This window comes from Nesoenas mayeri (genome assembly GCF_963082525.1).
Source record: "Nesoenas mayeri genome assembly, chromosome: 17".
Lineage (NCBI taxonomy): Eukaryota > Metazoa > Chordata > Aves > Columbiformes > Columbidae > Nesoenas > Nesoenas mayeri.
In genome coordinates this window covers 4475548-4496411 of record NC_137565.1, presented here as the reverse complement: position 1 = coordinate 4496411, position 20864 = coordinate 4475548, and the positions used below count along the sequence as shown (strand labels likewise).

The window sequence follows — 20864 nt, the reverse complement described above, 5'->3', positions numbered from 1 at the left end:
ACACTCAGGAATGAGACTTAATCACATTTCTGTATTTCAGCCTTCCTAAGACAACGCAGCCTTGCTCTAATACCTGTAAATTCCTGCATTAACGAAGGGCGGGGGCTTCTCACGTGTTTCAAGAAGTGATTGCTGACATTGGCAGTAATTCCTGGGCTCAGATCCCAGCTGCACATGCAAAGTCCCCTCTGGGCACTGCTCTGGTGTTGGCACTGTCCTCTGCCAGGGGACTTTCCCCACCAACACAATAAAACCCTGTTCTGTCACAGCTTGAGTGCCTGGTAAGTTAATGTGTCAAGGCTGGAGCCCTTCAACCCCATAGTTGCTGTGGCTGTGGGTCAAACTCTCCCTGAGGAGCCCACAGACCTCAGTGAGCGACCACTGAAGAACATCTCATGGTCTGTGCTGCCCATGGGTCTCCCCACAGTTGCACGTCTGCCCTCCAAAGCCCCAGCGCACCCGCTGCTGCTCCCCACGTTTCCCAACATCGAAGCTGCTCAAACCCTGAGTAGCCAAAGTCCCCACCAAGCCCTCAGCTCAGGATGGGCTCTTGGGACACGAGTCCTTCCACCAGCCCAAGCCTCTGCCACAGCCCACCAGCCTCCAGGGTGAGCCCTGTGAGCTTTGGCTGCCCCGCATCCCCAACACATCCTGCATCCCCATCCTGTCCGGTATCTCCATGGCACCCCGCATCGCCATCCTGTCCTATCTCCATCGCATCCCACATCCCCATCCTGTCCTATCTCCATCCTGTCCTGCATCTCCATCCCACCCCGCATCCCCAACCTGTCCAGCATCTCCATCCTGTCCCATATCCCCGTCCTGTCCTATCTCCATCCTGTCCTGCATCTCTATCCCACCCCGCATCCCCAACCTGTCCGGCATCTCCATCCTGTCCCATATCCCCGTCCTGTCCTATCTCCATCCTGCATCCCCATCCCATCCCACATCCCCATCCGTCAGCCACCACAGGCAGCTATAGACGCCAAGAACTGAGCTGGGATGCGATCTACAGCCCAGGCTCTCTCCTGTCTTTTCCATTTCCTCCTCCACCACCACTCCACTCATCTCTCTCTGCGTTATCTCCTTTCCTAAAGCTCAGAGAAGCTGCTTTGCCCCCAGCACGGGAGGTGGGGGGCACATCCAGCTCCAGGTTGGGCTTTCATCCCCATCAAATCTCAGCAGCTCCCCCAGCTCCCCCTCCTGCAAACCACAGGGAACAGAATTTATCTCAGATTTGAATAAACTTGATTGAAAAGAACGAAACCACGAGGCCTCTGGCCCCAGGAGCCTTTGGGCACCACCCGAACCAGCAACACTAACACTTGGCTTTGTCGGGTAAGAGCTTTTGTCTCCATAAAGCTAAAAAACCAAAGATGTGAACTCAGAAAAGCCCAAGGCGAAGCTGGGACACCCAGGCTGTGCCTCGGCTCCTGTGGGTTGTCAGTATTTGTAATATTAAAATGTTCTTTAAATTGATAAACTTAAATCACTCACGTATTTCGTGCACTATAACGTTGCTTAAAGTCATTTCCTGCTCACCAGAATTAATACTTTCAGTAAACTTTGCTGAAAACCTGTTCTTTGGAGCACTCTTTGTCTCGATACGGTTCCTTGAGCTCGCACAGTTCGCAGCAAGGGGCAGAGAGCAAAAAGCTGTGGTTATACATTAAGCACAACGTAATTTTTCTGTAAGAAAAGTCAGTATATTTATGGTTTGCTTTATAAAAGTTACTATAATACAATGGTACATAGTATTCAATTCACAAAAATATGAACAAATATATACAGCATGACACATCCACAACAAAAACACTTTCTTCAAAACAAGATACATACTGGTGACAGATTCTATATGCACAAAACATCCCTAAATTTATAAATTTGCTTAACGAAAGAGAAAGCAGAAACCCTAAATCTTCGAAGCAGAGTTGCTTTTTTAAGGAACTTAAAAAAAAAATAGGATTTTATTTTCATTTATTGCAAATCATTTAACTCGCCCCCTTTTAAAGGAGACCCTTTATTTCCACACCGTGATTTAAAACAACCTGTTTAGAGAACCAGAAACCTGCAAGGATTGGGAGCCGGGAGTTCTTCCATCCTGCTTTTAAAACTGCCCATTTGTTTGCTTTAGAGTGGCCATTGCGACGTGTTTCTTTTCACCTGGACAAATACTACAGTGGCAATTAAGGAGGAAACTCATAAAAACAAAACAAATATTAAATTGAAAACAAATCCAGTTGCAAACTCGCTTAAATACATTTTAGGTTGTCTATTAGACTGTACACATTTCCTCGCTTGAAATAAATAGATTTTGCACATTAGGTTTCAGACTGGGGGGGGGGAAAGAAGAAGCCTTGACTTGGCAATTTTTTGTCTTCAGTTTCTTAATGCTTCTAATTCCATCTATTTATTTGACAAAAAAAACATCTTTATACAGAATTTACATTATACAAAGCTTGACACAAGCTGTAAATGCCACCAGCTCCTTTGCGATACTCAGTCCTTCTTCTACCCCATCTCAACATGATTTAGAGCTGGAATCTGTTTAAAAAGAACTCCAAATTACAATAGTCACTTTTAATAAATTATTTACATGCTCTCGAAGTACAAAGAAATCAGCAAAAAAATTTCAACATGTTTCTACAAGAAACAGTGTTTGAAGAGAAGATTCTTGAGTTTGCCTATGTACAGAAGATGCATTTATTTTTGTATACTTCAAAATCCTTTTCTCCTTAAATTTTTCTTTTATACAGAAATGCACTGAAATGATCCCTGAAAAAGGTCACAAAAAAAATCAGAACTGAAATTGCTGTATGCTTCCTTGGAGTTTAAAAATGTTTGTTGTTTTTCTCATTTGCAGTTTGTTTTTTTTAAATTTTTTATTATTTCTTGTAGAAATAAGCTGCTCTATACAATATAAATATCTGCAAGATGAGCCCCTTCCCCTTGCGGACCCCCAGGAGTCCCAGGTCACCCATGGGGACCACCTTGGCACTGCGCACGGGGCTGGAACCGCACCGACCGCGCTCCAGCCAGCGTCGTGCTGGAAACCTAAACACCTATTTCCAAACCTCTCGCGCCGTCCCCTCGGGTCACCCCACCAGCGAGATGCCATCTGGGGAGAACAGTCATGTCTCTCTTGGTTTTTTTTGAAGCAAAAATAAATTGGGGATGGGATTTTCGGCGAACAACCGCAACTGTAAATCTCTGTGCAAAGCAGCCCGCGCTGGTCAGTTTGTTCGGTCCTGGCCAGGGTTTCCATGGGGGGCCGGGATGGGGTGACCCCCTCATAGAAATCGCTAAACCTGGTTTATAATCCTCACCATCAAACGGTGTTTTGGGGCACAGGGCAGCCCCGCGGTCTGAGACAGAAGCTGCACTGGGAGGACTCTGCAAGCCGAGGTTTATGGGGAGGAAAAGAGAAGCCTTGGGGTTTGAGGTCAGACCAATGGGATTATTCGCAAGTGCTGAAGGTTCAACCCCTCCGTGTCCTCCTGGGGGGTTACTGGGAGCTCAGCTCTTCCAAAAACTCACATTGTTTGTCTGGCATCATAAACAGTTTCAGAAGTACCCAAGGCATTTAGGTGCTCATGGTCTTTGGCACCCAAATCCCCTTGGTGCTCCTGAAAAGGAGCCCAACCTGCAGGTCTTGCTTCAGAAGAGCACGACCTGCCTCCCCTCGACAAACATTAAGGCAAACTGCAGGGGCTAATCCCGTTCAGAGCACACGGATCCGCTGGGAAACACAAACAGGCAGCAGGTACCCAGTGGCCGGGCCGGTTGGGGTGTCTTTGCCCCCACAAAACCACCGTTAATGCGCCGGTTTGATGGACTACAAAGAAAGGAAGGAGGCCAAGGACGTGGGCAGAACCGCTGCACACGGGGCTTCAGTTCTGAGACACAGGAAACGTCTGTGCATCTCCAAAGCTCTGAAAGCAAAAGGCCAAGCTGCAGAGAAGCCAACTGGAGCATCAACACCAGATGAGCCTTATTTTTAAAAAAGCAAAATAAATCAAGCAGTTGGTCTAACTCCCAAATGCTCCTGCCATCACTGCGGCTGCAACCAGCGTTCAATGACAGAAACTCGCTGTGCTTCTCGTAGTTTTAGGTTCTGGGTCAGCAATACCCGGTTGCTGGAGAGATTCACAAAGAGAAGGGGAAACAACGTGAAACAAAACCAGAGATGAGACTATGGACTGTCCAACCCCACGGACAACTCCTCACCCTCGGACAGACACACAGGAGGAACCAAGGCAGCCCACAGCAGTCCCGGTGCTCCTGCTCCTTCAGACCTTTTGTCTGAAGAAGAAATTCAGACGCAGAGGTCCAACCCAGAGCACCTGCAGGGCAGACCTGGCAACCCTAACAGCTAAAAAACTGCCAGAAAACTCATTTGCAAGGCTGTCACCTCCGGTCATGGAGCTGCGGTCGTATAGGAATTACCGCTGATTTTAAAAGGCGACAAGAAAACTGTTGTGCAATTTGTTCTGCGGGGAGAAGGTATTTAGTTACGCAGATTATCTTCCCATTTCATAATTACATTGCAACTTCCCCTTACGAGCCAATTCAAAAAGGGTTTAGCACAACTGATCTCTACTTTTAAAGGAGGAGAAATTCAATGCGAGTTGAAAAACGGATCCTGTCGATACCGAAACAGTTGTGTAACATTTCCAGGTCACATCCAAAGACGTATTTGCTTTGGTGTTTCGCCCCATTTTTAAACGGAACCTCTCAAAGAACTGCAACCTTCACCTCAGCACATCTACAAGGACAAAACACGTCAAAAACCAGTTTCAAAATAAGCCTTCCAAATTCAAAGCGGCTTTCATTTGCTCGCCGTGCATGGGGGAGGACACTTGAACCACTTTTGCTGGAGGGATGGGGCAGCCCTGGGGCAGGTTACTGAGTAACGGAGGGAGGTGAGAGGCCGGCGCAGCTCGCTCTATCGCAGGAGCCATCGCCCGTGCCAAGGACAGAGCAAACACTCCACGTAAAACGCTGCACGGGCGGGGAAACGCAGACAAAAGCGAGAAAAATTAACACGAGACACACATCAGCCTGTTTCCCATCTACAGGAAGAAAATCCTGTTCGAAACACGGGCCGTAGCGTACGCTCGCAAGGAGGGTGAGATTTCCACAGCACAAACGCGGGCTGAATTGTCCACTTAAGTTCAGCCTCAGCCTTTTTTTTTGCGTGCAAAGCGAATAAATCTCCGAGAAACGGGCATCCCCAAAGTCCACACGCCGCACCAGCGACGCAACCGACACGACTTCTCGCTACAGCGGATTGCGGCATCCAAATAGCGCTCACGTGCGGGTGCAGAGGTTTTGATCCCCCGATATACCAGCACGGTGTGTGAAAATGAAGAGACGAGCCCAAGGCGCTGAGCTGAGGTCTGCGGCTGACCTGGCTGTTCCCCGGGGCGGCTGGCTTAGGGGACTTGTTCTGGCTCGTCCCTAACGAAAAGGCAGGACAGTTCACCTAAAGTCTCGTTGGGGACACATCATACACACACACACACACACGCACACCCCCATTCACACACCCTCAAGCCTCTGGCTTGCTCTGTAACATCAACCTTACATTTATTTACAGCTTACTCTGAGAAATCTGTGCAATTTCAGCCAATCAAGCTCCCAACAAACCCTATATGGCGTTTTCAGTCTCTGCTTCACATTTAAACGTTGAATGTCTTTTTCAACCAACAAAACTGATGAGAAAAAGGTAGCAGCAATTATGAAAAGATGAAGGTTTATAACAACAATTAAAAAAAAAGGTACCATTATCCCATTACGGAGCATTAATGTCGGGACTGAACAGAGAAGCTAGTGTTTGGATAGACCATGCCACAAAACGGTAGTCACCTTTTGTGTGCGTGTTGGATCTGAAAAGGAAAGAGCACCTGAAACATGAACAGTCCTCGTAAGCATGTGCGCTTTTTGCTTCCATTCGTGATCCTGGCAGAAGTGCGAAACTTGCTTGGTTTTTTCCTTCTCTTTTTTTCCTCTCTTTTTTAATTTTTTTTTTCTTTTTGATTTTTTTTCTTCCTTTTTTTTTTTCTTTTGTTTTTTTTTTTTGGCAAAGTGCAACCACACCTGGTTACCACAGTTTTGACATGGCCGAAGGTGCAAGTGTGACGAGAAACCTCGCGTTCAGTTCAGGGTTCCCCTGCAGTTCTCAGAGCCACACAGACATGGGATTTTTACATCCTCGATCGGAAACTTGTAGTCGTAGGTAATTTCCTCATTCACATTGATGTGCTGTTTGGAGTAGATGACGATCTTCTTTTGAGACTCCACCGTGATCACTTTAGCATAACAATTTGGCTGCAAGGGTGACAGAACAGGTAATGATTTAGGCTCCTGATGGCCATGGCTTCCCAAACTCCACACTGTTATTCCGAGCTAAAACTGAGCGGGACAGCCCTTCCCTGGGCAGCCTGGGCCGCAATTCCAGAGCAACCCTCTGTGCTCCTCCAAATATCCACATTCTGTGGTGCAAAAGAGCCTGTTCCACCATGTTTGTCCTGGGCTAAGAGCAGCTTAGTTAATGCTCAATAATTTGGTCACTGCAGCACAGAGCAGAGGGGAAAGCAGGTTCTCTACCTGCTGGAGCAGAGTATTTTTCCCATGTGGATGCTAGAAGACCGTTCCCACAGAATAACAATGCTAAAATCAGCTTTTTTTGAAGGAAATATTTGTTAGATATGTTTGAATAGCGTCTGTCAGGGTCCTCCAACACAGTCAGGAGGACTCTGAGTGAGCTCTGTCTCGCTGTATGTTTCATTTCTCAGGTCTCTCAAATCTCTTTGCACTAGTTCAGACTCTGCTTTGATCTGCTGTAGCTCATTAACATTTAATCATAACCCTGTGACCCCCTGCTACTTCTGAACACGGCCCCAATCAAAGCTACCAAGGACTCAACGGGTTTATCGCTATGTCAGAGTACAATTACATGCAAAACCACAATACTTACATTGCAGCTGTGATTAATAAACCTGGCAAAGTTTCCGCATTTTGTGGCATCGATGATGGTGTCGTGATCGACTCTGAACATGTAGCTGCTCCCGATGCCTTCATCCTCGTATCGCTTTTCACGCATGTCAGCAATGACCTACGGAAAACCCCGCACGCCGTGTCAGGAGACGCTGCAGAACTGATCTGTGAGCCCAGATCTACACCATGCTCACCTGAGCTGTGCTCAACACGTATATGATCCCAAACACCCCAAGAGAACACAGACCTAACTGCAAACACAGAAGTTCAGGGTGGGCTTCTTGAGAGCTTATCTCCTAAGGATTTGAGTGCTTAGTTTCTATGAGTTGTTGAAAATCTCACCCTTGTACCTCCGACCCATACACCAACCTCTGCTCAGGTACTAACACCTCACAACAGGGACTCCAACCCCCCCATCCTACTCGAGAACTTCTTTCAGAGCTGTTTCTGCTCAGATTTCACCCACAGTCCAGCTTACCTGCCTGATGTTCTGACCCACGTACTCGATCACCATCTCATCAGCTGCAATGGGCTCCATAGCAAAAAGACCCCAGTCGTGAATGTGGCTCTTACAGAATTTTAGTTTTTTCTTCCGGAACTGCACGAAGAAAACACCCCAAAACCCCCAACCCTGAATTAGCCAGAGCACAGAAAGGGAAAGGCCGTCCCTGGGCCCAGCACTCTCAGCCTGCTCCAAGGAACAAGCACTGCTGGGTATGTCAACCCCATTTAGACTCCTTCTGTGCTGCGGTGACAGGAAGGCAGGACAGAGGTTACAGGAGGTCCCACAGAGTTGTGGTACTTGGGTTTTTACCACTGACCACACACTGGGGAGAAAAGACCCTCTGAGGCCATCAGCCTCTATTCTGCATAATCCTGATGGTTCTGAGTAGGGCTCAAGCTCTGTTATCATCATATACTCATTTATAGCCATTTATCAGGCAGCTCATGGTTCTGCTGCTCGCAAGTGAGCACGCTGGACCAAGTCTCATGTGTTCTCATATTTTCCCTGCGCCTGCTCTATTTGTTTAGGTCAATTATTTGCATTACATACTGCATTAAATTGCATTGTTGTGTTGAGTTACACAAAATAGAGGAGAGCCAGGTACCGTTCAATCCTCTGGCACCCAATGCTGAGATGGTCGCCACCAAGGTGACACGAAATCGGCAGGAGGTCGGTCCCGTGCCCCGGCCCCACCTGCTCCCCACCAGCCCCGGCGCAAAGCAGCATCCACGAGGTGCCCACCTTGAGCTGGTTGAACTTGAGCAGGTCACTGTCGCAGCTCCCGGTGAAGGAGGAGAGGAGCCTGCGCTGCTCCGACCGCCGCTCGGAGCCAGCCCGGGTGGAAGCATGAGGTTGGGCAGGGATGCTCATACCCTGAGAGGACAAAAGGCCGATCAAAGCTGACCCAACACCCTGCAGCCTCCCTGTCAGCAACCCTTTATGCAACAACACGTCACCGCAGAACGCGTGGCCTCCTAAAACATCCCACATCAATCACTAACACCTCCCTGGACAGTGACACAGGTGTAGCAACAACTTCACCTCCCTCCTTGCCAAAAGGCAGGAAGCATCTGCTGTGCAATGACACCAAATGAAACCAAACCCTGTTCACACCCCGGCAGGCAGCGGAGGACACGTCCTCACCTGCGTGTCAGCTGGAGGCTCCTCTGCAAAAGCTCGGCTGTTGTTGAGGTATTTAAGTTTGTCCTTCTTATCAATTTTGTAATAGCCTTCACTTCGTGCGCAGCCCGTCACGTGCTCCCGCATCCCGTCATCCCGCTTCTTTTTCTTAGGAGTAGAAAAGCTGGTAGGTGGAAAGAAGTTAAGGAGAAACACAGCCACCGGTGGGTATCAGACAAAACTTGCCGCAGCTGCGTGGAGCTAATGCTGGGAGACTGGAAAATTAGGAAGGTTTTGGGGGGGTGGAAAAAAATAACACTCTTGAAAAATGAATAAAAACCCATCACTGAAGCCCACATGTCTACAGGAAAGCCAAGCAAGTCTTTCCTTCTCAGCTGCAGGCTTTAGGGAACTAAAGAGAAAGGATTTCCCCACTACGTACACAGACAGCAGCTGCCCAGCCATCTGGACGTACCACCTTCTCTGTTTTGAATGATACGCTTTTGTTCTGCCTCCAGAAACTCCCTGCAGACACTCCAGGCCCTGCAGACACCGCATGGATCTCAGCGCAGCCGTCACCCCACCGGCCAGGGCTGGAGCCAGCACAGACGGGCAAGAGACCCTGCTCAGCCCCAAGGGCTTGGGGAGAGACGCTGCTCTCACCGGCCTCGGTACATCAGCTCCTTCAGACCCTGACGGGAAGGGTAAGACCCTGTGCAGATGTTTCAAACCCCACTGTTCCGATAGGTCATAGAAACCTGCAGCTGGCCTGGCAAGGCTCACGGCGTTGAACAGGCACCTGCAGGTCTTTGGCTTCTGGAAGGACAGTGGAGCTGCACTGCTGGCAGCTCACCCCAAAAACACAGCCAGGAAGCCTACGATGATTGAGATCTACCCAAAAATGCTCTCTGTGAGTCACAAGGTATCCTTAACATCAGAAAATTGAAGCAGAGGAGCCACAAAAAGTGATGGCCCTGAGCTCGGTGTGAGCTGCTGCAGAGCGGGTGAGCCCTGCAGGTACCTTCACACCTACCGTGCGGTGCAGCACAGCAGCAACTGGCTGCAGATTATTTTTAAATGGTTTGAAAGGTGACTGTAAATTTGCTGTTACAATAATTCTTATCATCCAGGAAACAGATTTCAAATATTTCCACTTTGTAAGGCGCCAAACGCCAACACATTAAAGCACTGCCCCGTTCTGCGGTGGTTCCCACCGCTGCAGCGCCAATTACTGCCACCCTCAGACTGGTTCTTGTTCGGAACTACCTCCCCAAATGAAGCAGACACGGGCTGAACATTGCTGGGGGTGATGCATTTCATCATCCTTTTAAAATATTTTCATTTAACAATTCAATAAATCTGTTTCAAGATTGTTGCACTGGTATGAAAAGGCAGAAAATCGTAAGTTTAATCTTACACATTGCCCTTTGAGATGCAGAGAAATAAAGGATGGAAATGCACAGCTCAGCACTGAGCTCCACTTGATTTCTGTTAGTATCATATCACTATTTTAAGTGGTTTGGGCTTTTTTGCTTTTGCTTTCGTGTCTTGCAGGGAATAAGGGATGAGATATTTTATCTCCACACAATCTCCAGCCACACACAAGGTGGTGCATGTCTTCCTTACTATATACATTTGTGTTTTCTTTCCTGAAAACCTTACTAGAGAGTTCTCAGGTTATGAGAACAGCCTTCCAGGCTGCGTTCTGGAGATCACTTCTGGTTCTGAGACAGCTCGTGTGTCCCAGAAATGCTGCCAAAGATTCAAAGCTACAGCCTGTGCAGCTGATTATCAGATCATTAAAAGGGAGGGAGGGGACAGGGCCAGATCCTGCGCCACCAGCACCAGCCAGTGCTACCAGTACATCCCCATCCAGCCTGGGGACGTGCCCATCCTTCATGTGCCGCTTAGAAACCATCACTTTTATTCGTATTTCAAACTCCAAGCAAGTTAAAGCTGCTTGCACCACTAACTCATCATTTTGGGCACAGATGGTGAGATTATTTTTACAGCAAGTTTTAGCCCCAAGTTAAAGCTCTGGATGTACAGACTGGAAATTCCACAGGCAAGTCTGGTTTAAATGCAGACAGAAGCTTCTCAAACTAGCAAGGAAATCTCCCCAGAAGAGTTGCATACAGATACAGTCCTAGGCTGAAAATGCAGCAAGAACAGCCACTTTTGCAGTATTTTTGTACTGCAGCTTCAGGGAATAAAACAGTCTAAATCTCCCTGCTGCTGTAAGCAATTGCTATTCTAGTAAGCAAATGCTTCTTCCACCAACAAACTTGGGGTTTTTTGCATTTTCAGTCCTACACAATTACCATCTAGTGCATCGTATGTGTGCTGTGTAACACCAGTGAGAAAGGATATAAGGATGGAATACCCACAGGGTGTCATTGAGCCAGTCCATACCATTGTCCTGCTGCAACAAGCGGTCATATGTGATACACATGAATTTGATATCCTCCTCATCTATGCCTCCGTTCCAAATATCATACAAAATGGTCATCTCCTCAAACTCGGAGCGTGGCCTGAACTGAGGCTGGGGCGGGGAATACTCAGGGGAAGGAATCACTGGGAGGTCTTCAGATGTCTTCTTCTGCCTTCGCCACTGTCTTTTAGGTTTCGCATGAGCTTCTTCTTCCTTGAAGTCTTCATTCCACTGGTTCTCCAGTTCCTTAAACGGCAGTTTCTCTGCAACTGCTTCAGCTGCTATTTTCTCGTGGAAACCGTCATTCCTGAAGTCCAGGGTGACGGCTTCAGGGTCTTTCAGTCCATAGAAAGCATCAGGATGTCCACTCAACAGCTCTTTGCCCACAGCACTTTCCACCAAGGCCACTGGCACCGGAGGAGGTTCTATGGTTTTGCCCGGGTACATATCCAACGAGAGGACAGACGGTGGTGACCGCCTGGGCCGACCTGGCCTCCTTTTGGGAAGAACAGAAGGTGGTGGTGGAGGAGGAAGAACAGAAGCACCGGTGGGTACTTCTGGTGAGAGCAAAACAGATTTGACTTCTGCTTTGCATTCCTCGAGGGGCATTCTTCCATCTCCATGCAGGCACGGCAGGGCTGCCACAGGTATCGGCTCATCCGGCGGCAAACCCATGTCTGTGCGGAAATCTGCTTGCGGGGGGCTGGCAAAGGGGATAGGGGAAGGAACACTGTTCATGCTGATGGTAAGGGAAGCACCAAGAGGTTCTTTAAAGGGTTTCTCATCTAGCTCATCCTCCGATTGTTTCTTGCCAGACAGAAGGCAAGGAATGGTAGCACCAGCCTCTGGGAAAGTAGGCGTGAAATTGAAATCTCTCCCAGGAGTCCGAGGAATGCCACTGTTAATGCCAGGAGACTGGGACGGGTAGGAAAAGGGGCTCCCAGGGACTTGAGGAGAACTGAGGGTCAAGCTGCTTCCCGTAAGGGGAGCATCGCTTCCCGGCGTGGCTGGAACAGTGTCCGTGCTCTGCGACTTCGTGAGGGGGTGCGAGGACTTGGCCAAAATGTCCCGCCCAGGAGTCCTAGGAATCTCCTCATCCATGGACGTTTTGGTCACCATTAATTGTTCAGGGAACTTTTCTGGAGGGACTAAAGATTCTTCTTCACCAGGAGTCGACGGTAAGGGAAGCACGGAGGATGGCACCTTGTGGGCTGGAAGCAGAAGAGTATCAGTCTCTGAATGGACCATCACCTCCCGCCCAGGCGTGCGAGGCAGCCGCTCGTCCTCCTCCGCTGCCAAGGGCAGTTTTGTTTTAACACGAGCTTCTAAGCTGCTGTCGTCAGACTTGCTGAAGAAGCTGCTTTTGCTGGGCAGGGGTTCTCCAAAGACTCCCACCGGAGTCGAGAGACAGAGCGTCGCCTCCTCGTCTTGAGATTCCAGCTTTGGACCTTCCTGTACCACTGGCTCCAGCACGATAGTGGCTTCGGACTCATCCTCTGAAAGGGGGAAAAGAGAGAAGAATCAGCAGCTTTGCTTCCACTCAGTTACTCGCCACTTGCCAGTAAAGCCATGTTTAAGATGCCGCAATTACAGAACAGCTCAATTCCACCGGGAGGCTTTAAAAACTTCAATGCTTTACATTTTAGAGGCACCGAGTGTGGAGTAATTAGACGCTACCACAGACATCCCTAATGGACCATTAAAAAAAATGCACTATTAATTTGAGGATTAGCTATGACATGGGCCAGAACAAAGGTTTTCTGCTTTCAAAACCCCTGACCACCTTTTGTACAGACATAAAAAGTGGATTGTGGGGCGAGGACTTTGGAGGACTGGCAGAGCCTCAAGCTTCTCTAATGTGGGATGGTAAACTAATTGCAAGGCCAAGAAGCACCCTCAGCTCTCCAAGGAAGGAGAAGTGAAGGGAGGAGTGTAACGCTGTTGAACAACACGTGAAGGAAACGGGAAGCCCTCGTAACAAATGAGGAGACGCTCAGATGGTATCAATGAGGCAATTTATACGCTGCTCTCTCTACAGCAGGCTGATTCGTCTGGAGTTTATGTACCCCCTTAGGGCTGTGCAGGGACTGGATTTCCAGCTCTCCAAGTGGCAATATACCACAGACACCAGTCCTGTCCAAGGCTCACACTGCAGGACACACTAGATGTGCTCTCCTTGTTGGCTCCAGTTTTTAACTTGTTAATTTCCCCCCTAGGTGCAGAATTCGTCAACCTTTATGCATCTCACTCCTGTTTTAGTAAAAGGTTTCTAAATTTCCTTGGGTTAAACGCAACTCTGTATTGAATGAAGAAAATTTCCATCTTCCAGAAAACCAGAGAGTATTGCTCATTTGAAAGGGCTGAGTTAAAAATCCCCAAAAATAATAATATCAGGAACCAGATGTAATTCCAAGACTCCACTCACATGCCCCATATAGCTTCCCAGTCACATATGGCTTTGGTATTAAAGCCAAAAAGAGCCAGCAGTGGCACATTAAGTAGAGATTCCTGTTCTGTTTTAGCAGCCACAGCTTTTCTATCTTGAGCTTCAGCCACCACACCATCCAGTCAGTCACCCTCGGACATCGACAACTGCTCAGTTCCTGTAGACACTAACTAAGCTGGCCCAGGATAAGATTCTGGATACAACCACCACAGTATTTTTAGCAGCGGATGGCTTGTGCAGAGCTCCGTGCTAAGAACCAAGCTCAGCACAGACCTCGTTCCCTGTCCAGATAACCCCTAGCACAGAGCCAAGACTGGGGGAAGAGAGAGAACAAGGGAAATGCAAATCCACACATATTGGATGCTGTGAAATGTGGTAAAAAAATGCCAAACCACATGGAAGGGCATACCTGGCCTACAGATGGGAGACAGCGCAAGTTTTGTCTCCTGGTCTCTTTCCATAACCAACTGTTTCAGTGTTTCAGCAGCAATAGATGCCTCTGGGACTTCACCACATTCACCCTCTCCTGCCTTGATTTCTTCCATGCCTTCATCTCTCACAGCCAATGCTGGCTCCACGAGTCCCAAGCCTGTTGCATCCATGTAGTCATCCACAGGGTACAGCTCCAAAATAGTCTCCCTCTCATCATCAGGAATCTCATGACCAGCAGGTTCATGCTCTGTCTCAGCAACCATGGCTTCCCTATCTTGATCTTCAGCCACCTCCTCCTCCTCTTCCTCCTCCTCGTCTTCATCATCATCATCATCCTCATCTTCATCATCCGAGTCTGAACTTGACTCAAATTCAGAGGAGTCTTCACTTTCATCGGATGATTCAACTTCAGCCTTGGAAGACGACGGACTTGCTACATCTACACAAAGAACAAATTACCATTAGTTCCGCTTTCTGACTTTACCAAACAATCAGGGTCTATTACAGCAGCAAATATCACTTCCACACTGTGACAGCATGGAGGCAGCTCCAACGGCAGTGCAGGGGTTTGAAGGACTCCCCTTCCAGTTTATTTATTTTTGCAGAGACTTATAAACCATGTATTTGGATGCTTACAACAATCACCATACAACAGGCATCTTGAGCAGCAGAACTAGTGCTGCGTGCCACCTGCCCACACAGGTCTCTTTACTGGAGTTGTACTAAGATGTTCTGCTGCCTTCACACACAGCTTTAAAACGTGGAAACCACCACCTTCCAGAGCAGGGAGAACACACCCGACCCAAAGGCCACGCTTGCTCCTCCTGCTGGAACTGCTTACCCTCCTCGGAGTCCTGCTCCTCCTCCTTGTCACTTGTGTCTATGCCTGTCTCCTCTTCCTCGTCATCTTCATCCTCATCATCATCTTCATCATCATCTTCATCCTCATCATCATCCTCCTCCTCCTCATCCTCCTCTTCCTCCTTTGCAAGAAAACATTGCCAAAAATGAGCAGTGTCTGACCCTGAGGCCTGGCTGTCACTGTAGTAACCACCAGCAACTCTCAGGGACACTGATCAGAGAACCCGAAGAGGGAATAACCTTACAGAGGTTCCCTTAGGACAGACCCTAATAGCAGCACTCATATCCTAGAAAAGGTAACTTTGGCATCTGGAATTGCTAAGCCCCCTTTTAACAACAGACAGCACTCAAACCCACAATCACAAACCAACACACCTTGCCAGGCGCTGCTTTCACCAAGCCTCCCTCTTCTTCCTGCTCCTCTTCCTTCTCCGAGGAGGACTCTTCCTCTTTCCCTGATGTCTCGTCTCCCTCCTCTCCCTCGCTGTCGAGCTCCAGGGGCCTTGCTGGTCGCCGCCTCAGCCCCACGGCGTCTGCATCCTTCTTCGACAGGTCAGACGTTGTATCGGAAGCATCCCTGTCCCTCTCCGACTCTGGCAAGCAAAAGCAAGAAGGAAATTTCTATCAAATACTTTGCAAGGGAGGGAAAGAGTTGATCACATAATGGAAATGTTTTCTTTGGGAAGATCAAAGTTAGGAGCAACATGCCCATGTGGTGTGTGAGTCCCCAGGCTCACAGGGGATTAGGAATTTCACAGGACAGGTGAGGGTGGGACTGGGTGCAGGGTGCTGAAACACCAAGGGTGGCAAAATGCAGATGGCCAAAGCTGACAAGCCATAGGCAGAGCAGCCAGGAGACACAGCATGAGTCTGGTAAGCCAAATTTAACACCTTTTTGTTTTATTTAAGGGCTTTACAAAACCCTGCTTCTGTACTTTGGCTTCAAGCCACTTATTAGTATGAATCAACTTATGGCACAACTAACTTAAATCCACTTTTTATGTAAAACAAAGGGTATTCAAAACTTTCTCTTATCTCTACTCTTCTCTGCTTCCAGGAAAAAATGTTAAAATATTTTCAAATAGATTTTTCTGGCAAATAACTTCATTTTGCTTTTAAAATCAAAAGCAGGGCAAACTGTATCGAATGTGCTGTCTGCCACAAGGTACCCAGTGAACTGCAAGCACGGCCCTGGAACAGACCATGAACTCAGCTGAGCTCCCTCTACTGGGTGACCAGCTCTGCATCAGCAGAACTAAAATAGGTTATGAGTTATTCATAAAATGTGGGTCTTAAATTTCCCGCCAGTAAATTTAAGATAGCGGAATGCAGAGGAGACATCTCTCAGCTGATCAGAGCTTTGTGAGAAGCGGGTTTGGCTCAGATCCTTGACTCAGTGTCTAACTGTAAGTGAGCACACTGCTGTGAACTTTAAAAGAATTCAGCTTGCATGCGGCTTGCATCTGCTCTTGTGTTTCAAACAAACGTGCTTTGCAAACCTTCATCTTCATCATCGACAGAAGTAGAAGGCCGGATTCTCTTCTGATCCCCCGCTGAGGCAGCTTCAGGTGGCTCCTTTCTTTTCACCTGAACAAAAGACACAATTAACATTTCTAAAAGTTTGGAAACAGCAGAAATCAACTTCTTAAGCAAATTGCTGCTGCTTTACTTTGCCATGGTGACTTACACCCAGAAAGCAAGGGCCACTTCCCCAGCTCTTGATCCCTTTCTTTGCCTGCAAATGGAATTTCACTGTGAATGAAATTCTACCCCTTCGATTTGCATCAAAACACCCCGGGTACCAGCATGGTGCATGTCACCACCAGGTACTGTGAAGCTGACAGAGAAAACTCTTGACAAATCCATGTGTCTGAGATGTAGCATAACAGAAAGAGAGCCTGAGCCTATGACATCTTAAAGAATCTCAAAGCAAGTTTCATTCTAAATGAATACTGCAGAATCTCTCATCCCAAACCTTTATTTGCACCTTCTGTGCATTCAAACCCCTAATTTCAGGGAAGCCCTTGTCCCCTTCTCACTTTTTTTAGAATATCTTTCATTTTTTATGCAAATATTTTTTAAAATAGGTGACCCTATGCTTGTAAGTCTGATTCTGTAAACTCATATGAGGCAGAGAACACTTTTCACCAAACTTCAGGTGAGACTCAGCTGCTAAACTGCAAGACATTCCAAGCCAAGAAATAACCGTGTAAAGCACCGTAAGTGTATTCTTACAATCATCCTGAAATGCTGTGTCCTAAACACAGGCAAATGTCTCATTTACCTTGCAGAGCAGGGAGATCCTCCACAGACAATTCCCACAAGTGGCAGATGAAAAGCTAAGGCTGGGAAAGAGGATCCTTGCTCTACAGCGTACTGGTGGGTTGTGAGAGAGGCTGTCAGAAGCAACCCCGTGAGTGAACAGCGTGGAAGGCTTTGGGGCACAAACCCAGAGAGGTCTGTCCTCCTAATGCTCCTTTAGGGAATGTCAGCATAATGAAGACACATCTTTGTTTTTACCTTGAAGGATGGCAGCCGGATGGCCCCTCGTAACCCAATGCCCAAGCCGATTCCCTCATATCCCAGGCCTTCTCCTTTGTTCCAGTTCTCCAAAAGACAGGATGCAATTCGATCCTTCGGCTTTGGTTTTTCCTCCAGTTCTCCTCCAGACTTCACCGGAGTGAGAGACGCCTGCAACACAGAAAGTTCCAGATCCCTGCTTACCCATGCCCTGGCCACAAGCACTATGACCAGTCCTCCCCGGGATCCAGCACAGAGTAGGTGAATGCCTACCTTTGCCAGACGTTCCTTCTTGTCCCACCAGTCGTCAAATGCCCGAAACGCCACCACTTCAACCATCTTGCGGTTCAGGTCCCTTTTCATGATAGCCTTTAGTTCCTTCACTATGACCAGGAGGACTCCATCCACAGTGGCTTTGTGGGGATCTTCCTTCTTCGGCTCATAACCCGGCGGTGGAACCGAGGGGTCAAACTTGGGCAGTGGTGGCCACTGCTGTCCACGACCAAGAGCTGCTCCCATCGAGAAAGGGCGGTAGGGCGGAAGATTCACAAACTGCATCCGTCCCGTCATGAAAGGCGGATACTGGTACGTGTTTTGTGCCTGCATCATGCGGCTCAGCATCTGAGTTTGCATTTGGAAGGACATTGGCATGCCACCCCATTGGTTGCCCAAGACACTTATCATATCCACTTGCATGACGGGGAACATGCCAGGATGGAACGGAGGGAGCGGAGGCAAGATATGGGGTGGAGGGACCCCGGGGGGCGCAGGGAGCGGCGGCGGGGGGACGGTGACGGCGGGGTGGGTGGGCGGAGGAGGTGGGGGCAGCGGCGGAGGCATCGGGAAGCCCGGCTGCGGAGGCGGCGGAGGAGGAAGAGGAGGGAATCCCGGTGGTGGCAGGGGGGGAATCGACGGGGCCATCACGCCTGTGTTGCTGACGGAGGAGTTCACCACAATGGTTTTGGCACATTCTGCACTGGTGATGGGCGCGGGGTTGGTCTCATCATCGGAGATTTCCATGTCCTCCCCTGAAGAATGCTGGCCCTGCGACAAAAGAGAGAGGAAAGGTGAGGAGCATGTTCCTTTTACACTAAATACCACAGCACCGGCTGCTTCAAACAAAAGCTGAATTTAACACACGTTTTAATTGGGAATGGAGAACAGCGAGCGATGCTCTGAAGAGATGGGGCCCATTCAGCAGCTGGTGCCTATTGAAGCTTTTCTTGTCCATGTCAGACCTCAGCAAGCAGAGAGGTAAAAGCTTTAAAAAACAGCATCAGCACCAACCGAACAAAAACCTCAGCTTCTAGGGAACAGGAGGGAATTGCTCCCGTGCTCAACAAAACACACCCAAACCAAATGTCTTTCACTGCAAGATACATTATCTCTCATCTGCATCTAATTCTGACAGGTGCATTACACCATGAGTTGTTATTCCCTAGATTTCACTATGCTCAAAAAATTATCCTGTTTCTTAATTATAATCCCTGGCTCAACTGCTGTCAACTCTTAACCTCTAATTGTGAGAAGACAATACTTCCACATGGTTGCTGCTACTAAAATTTGTCTTGACTAGACCACAGCAATTCACATGGGGAAAAAATAACCCAAATCTGCTTAAATTGCCTTTAAACAGAGTCATAAATGTTGCGATTCAAAGACATAGCGTATGTCTTGTTCTTCGGCAAAATGAATACTTTACTAGCCACAAGAAGCAGAGTTATATAAAATGCTACAGCCATGTCCCGTCTCCACGGTCAAAGGGATGGAGATGGGATTAAAACAGAAGGTGCCGGTTTGCTCAGAGATCTCAAAGCTGCCTGATTAGGTCTTGTACAACAGAAAAGCTTCACAACTTGGCTCCACCCTCAACAGCAAATGGTCCCACCTGCACCCTACGTCCCACAGGCACTTCAGCCCTGAAGGTGTCTCCAGCACAGAGAAACCACATGTATGACTGTCACATTCCTCAGGTATTGCTAGAACAAATCCTGCTGAGAAATTCTGTAACCAAATACTGCTGGAAGACGTATCCAACACACTGAGAGTTTATCTACACAACACGAGTAGGGCTGACCTTTTCTAGTGGGATGTCAGCAAAGACAGGACAGGGTCCCAACTACCTTCTCCAAAACTATTTCTCTCATTCTTTCTTTTTTTCCAGCTAAAATAATCAAAATCCACCACTCTTGTGACGGCAAACATCCCTCGGCTATTTTCAGGACTGAAAAGCAGAAGCACTCAGCACGACCTTCCCTCCCATGCTCTACAAGCACGACTGGCCTGTCTCCTTTGAATGACGTACCTAGAACTTCCTTCCTCACAACAGCTCCGTGCAGAGAAGCCAGACAAACCCTTTGCACGTTGCCATCCCCACCGCCAGCAGCGCAGAGCGGAGCGCGGCAGTGACGCTGCAGCTCTGCCTGCCCAGGACACTGCGGGCTCCAGCCCGGCTGAGGCACAAGAGATCACGATCAAGTGGTCTTTAAGTACCTCTCTGTACCTCAAGCCTGGCAAGAGTTTTGGAACCAGCTGGCTGTTTTCAGCCAAATTTGACTCCCAAAAATGTTTATTTCTTGCATGTCTCGTGCCTGCGAGTGTCTCTTCTTTCTGCTCTCCTACCAGTCTCCCCAGCCTGAAAGAACAGAGCAGCAGAGCTCAACCCTTATCAGACCCTGAAGCTGTGCTGGGGAGAGCCGCTGGGAAGCGGGTGGTGTTGGCAGTTCTCATCCTGGAGCTGCTGTGATTTGATTTTTGATCTGTGGGGTAAAGGAACAAAAAGCAAGAGCAGCTGAGCTGACGACTCTGAACTGTAGCTGTGTGAAGCCGAGTAACCACAACTATCCAAATCAAACCAAACACTTCACTGTTTTATCAAAGGTCATCTCTGCTACAGCAGCTACCACCAGAGAGCAGGCTGAGCACAACGCTTGCAACAGCAGCTGAGAAATCCTCCTGCCCTGGCACCTCCCCTCGCCCCGGCTTCCCCGCATTCCTCCGCTGCAGCAAGAACCCTCCGGCTCACACATGGGTCAACCCCAAAAAGCCACTCGAAATTTTACTGGTCTGACGATGCCCAACCCCTCAGCTCAACATGGATACCATCATTTAACCCCTCAGAAGGGCTGGAAGCACGAGCCTGCAAACCCTGCAGCGAGTGCTATCGACCCCCTGCTGATGGAGCGGGACTCTCCCACTGCTGAGTTGCTTTAGTGCATCTGCACACGCAGGGAGGTGCTCTGAGGGCTGTTTTATAAACACTAACGCGAACAGCTCAAAAAGGAGAAGCAGAAATAATAATGCCTTGCACTTGAGTCTTTCCAGAGCTGAACTGTGTCATCTCCTCAAGCTGCTCACATCTGGCTGACATTTCTCAGTGGGTCTTGCACGCTGCATCCTCTCCCCACCTGCTCTGTTGCAGTCACATCTCATGCCAAGGATGCTGGGGAATGAAAGGACATTCTGCAGCGTCAACTACTGCAGCTCCAGTGAAAGGTGCAAAGGAAGAGCAAAGATGACAACTATGGCAGGTGTAAAAAAAGGTCTCCTGT

The 20864-nt window shown here is 48.5% G+C and overlaps 1 protein-coding gene across 1 annotated transcript; it reads right to left on the bottom strand.

Moving 5' to 3' along the window:
• Window positions 1–1745: 1745 nt before the first annotated feature.
• Window positions 1746–18351, bottom strand: LOC308046944 (histone-lysine N-methyltransferase SETD1B). The gene is made up of 12 exons (XM_080355068.1): window positions 17587–18351; window positions 17314–17484; window positions 16293–16380; window positions 15169–15386; window positions 14774–14915; window positions 13910–14371; window positions 10994–12550; window positions 8648–8814; window positions 8246–8377; window positions 7478–7597; window positions 6980–7117; window positions 1746–6330 (listed from the first exon to the last, which is right to left on the bottom strand). The coding sequence occupies exons 1-12, from the start codon at window positions 18331–18333 to the stop codon at window positions 6157–6159; spliced, it is 4116 nt and encodes a 1371-aa protein (XP_080211194.1). The 5' UTR covers window positions 18334–18351; the 3' UTR covers window positions 1746–6156.
• Between the last annotated feature and the right edge of the window lie 2513 nt (window positions 18352–20864).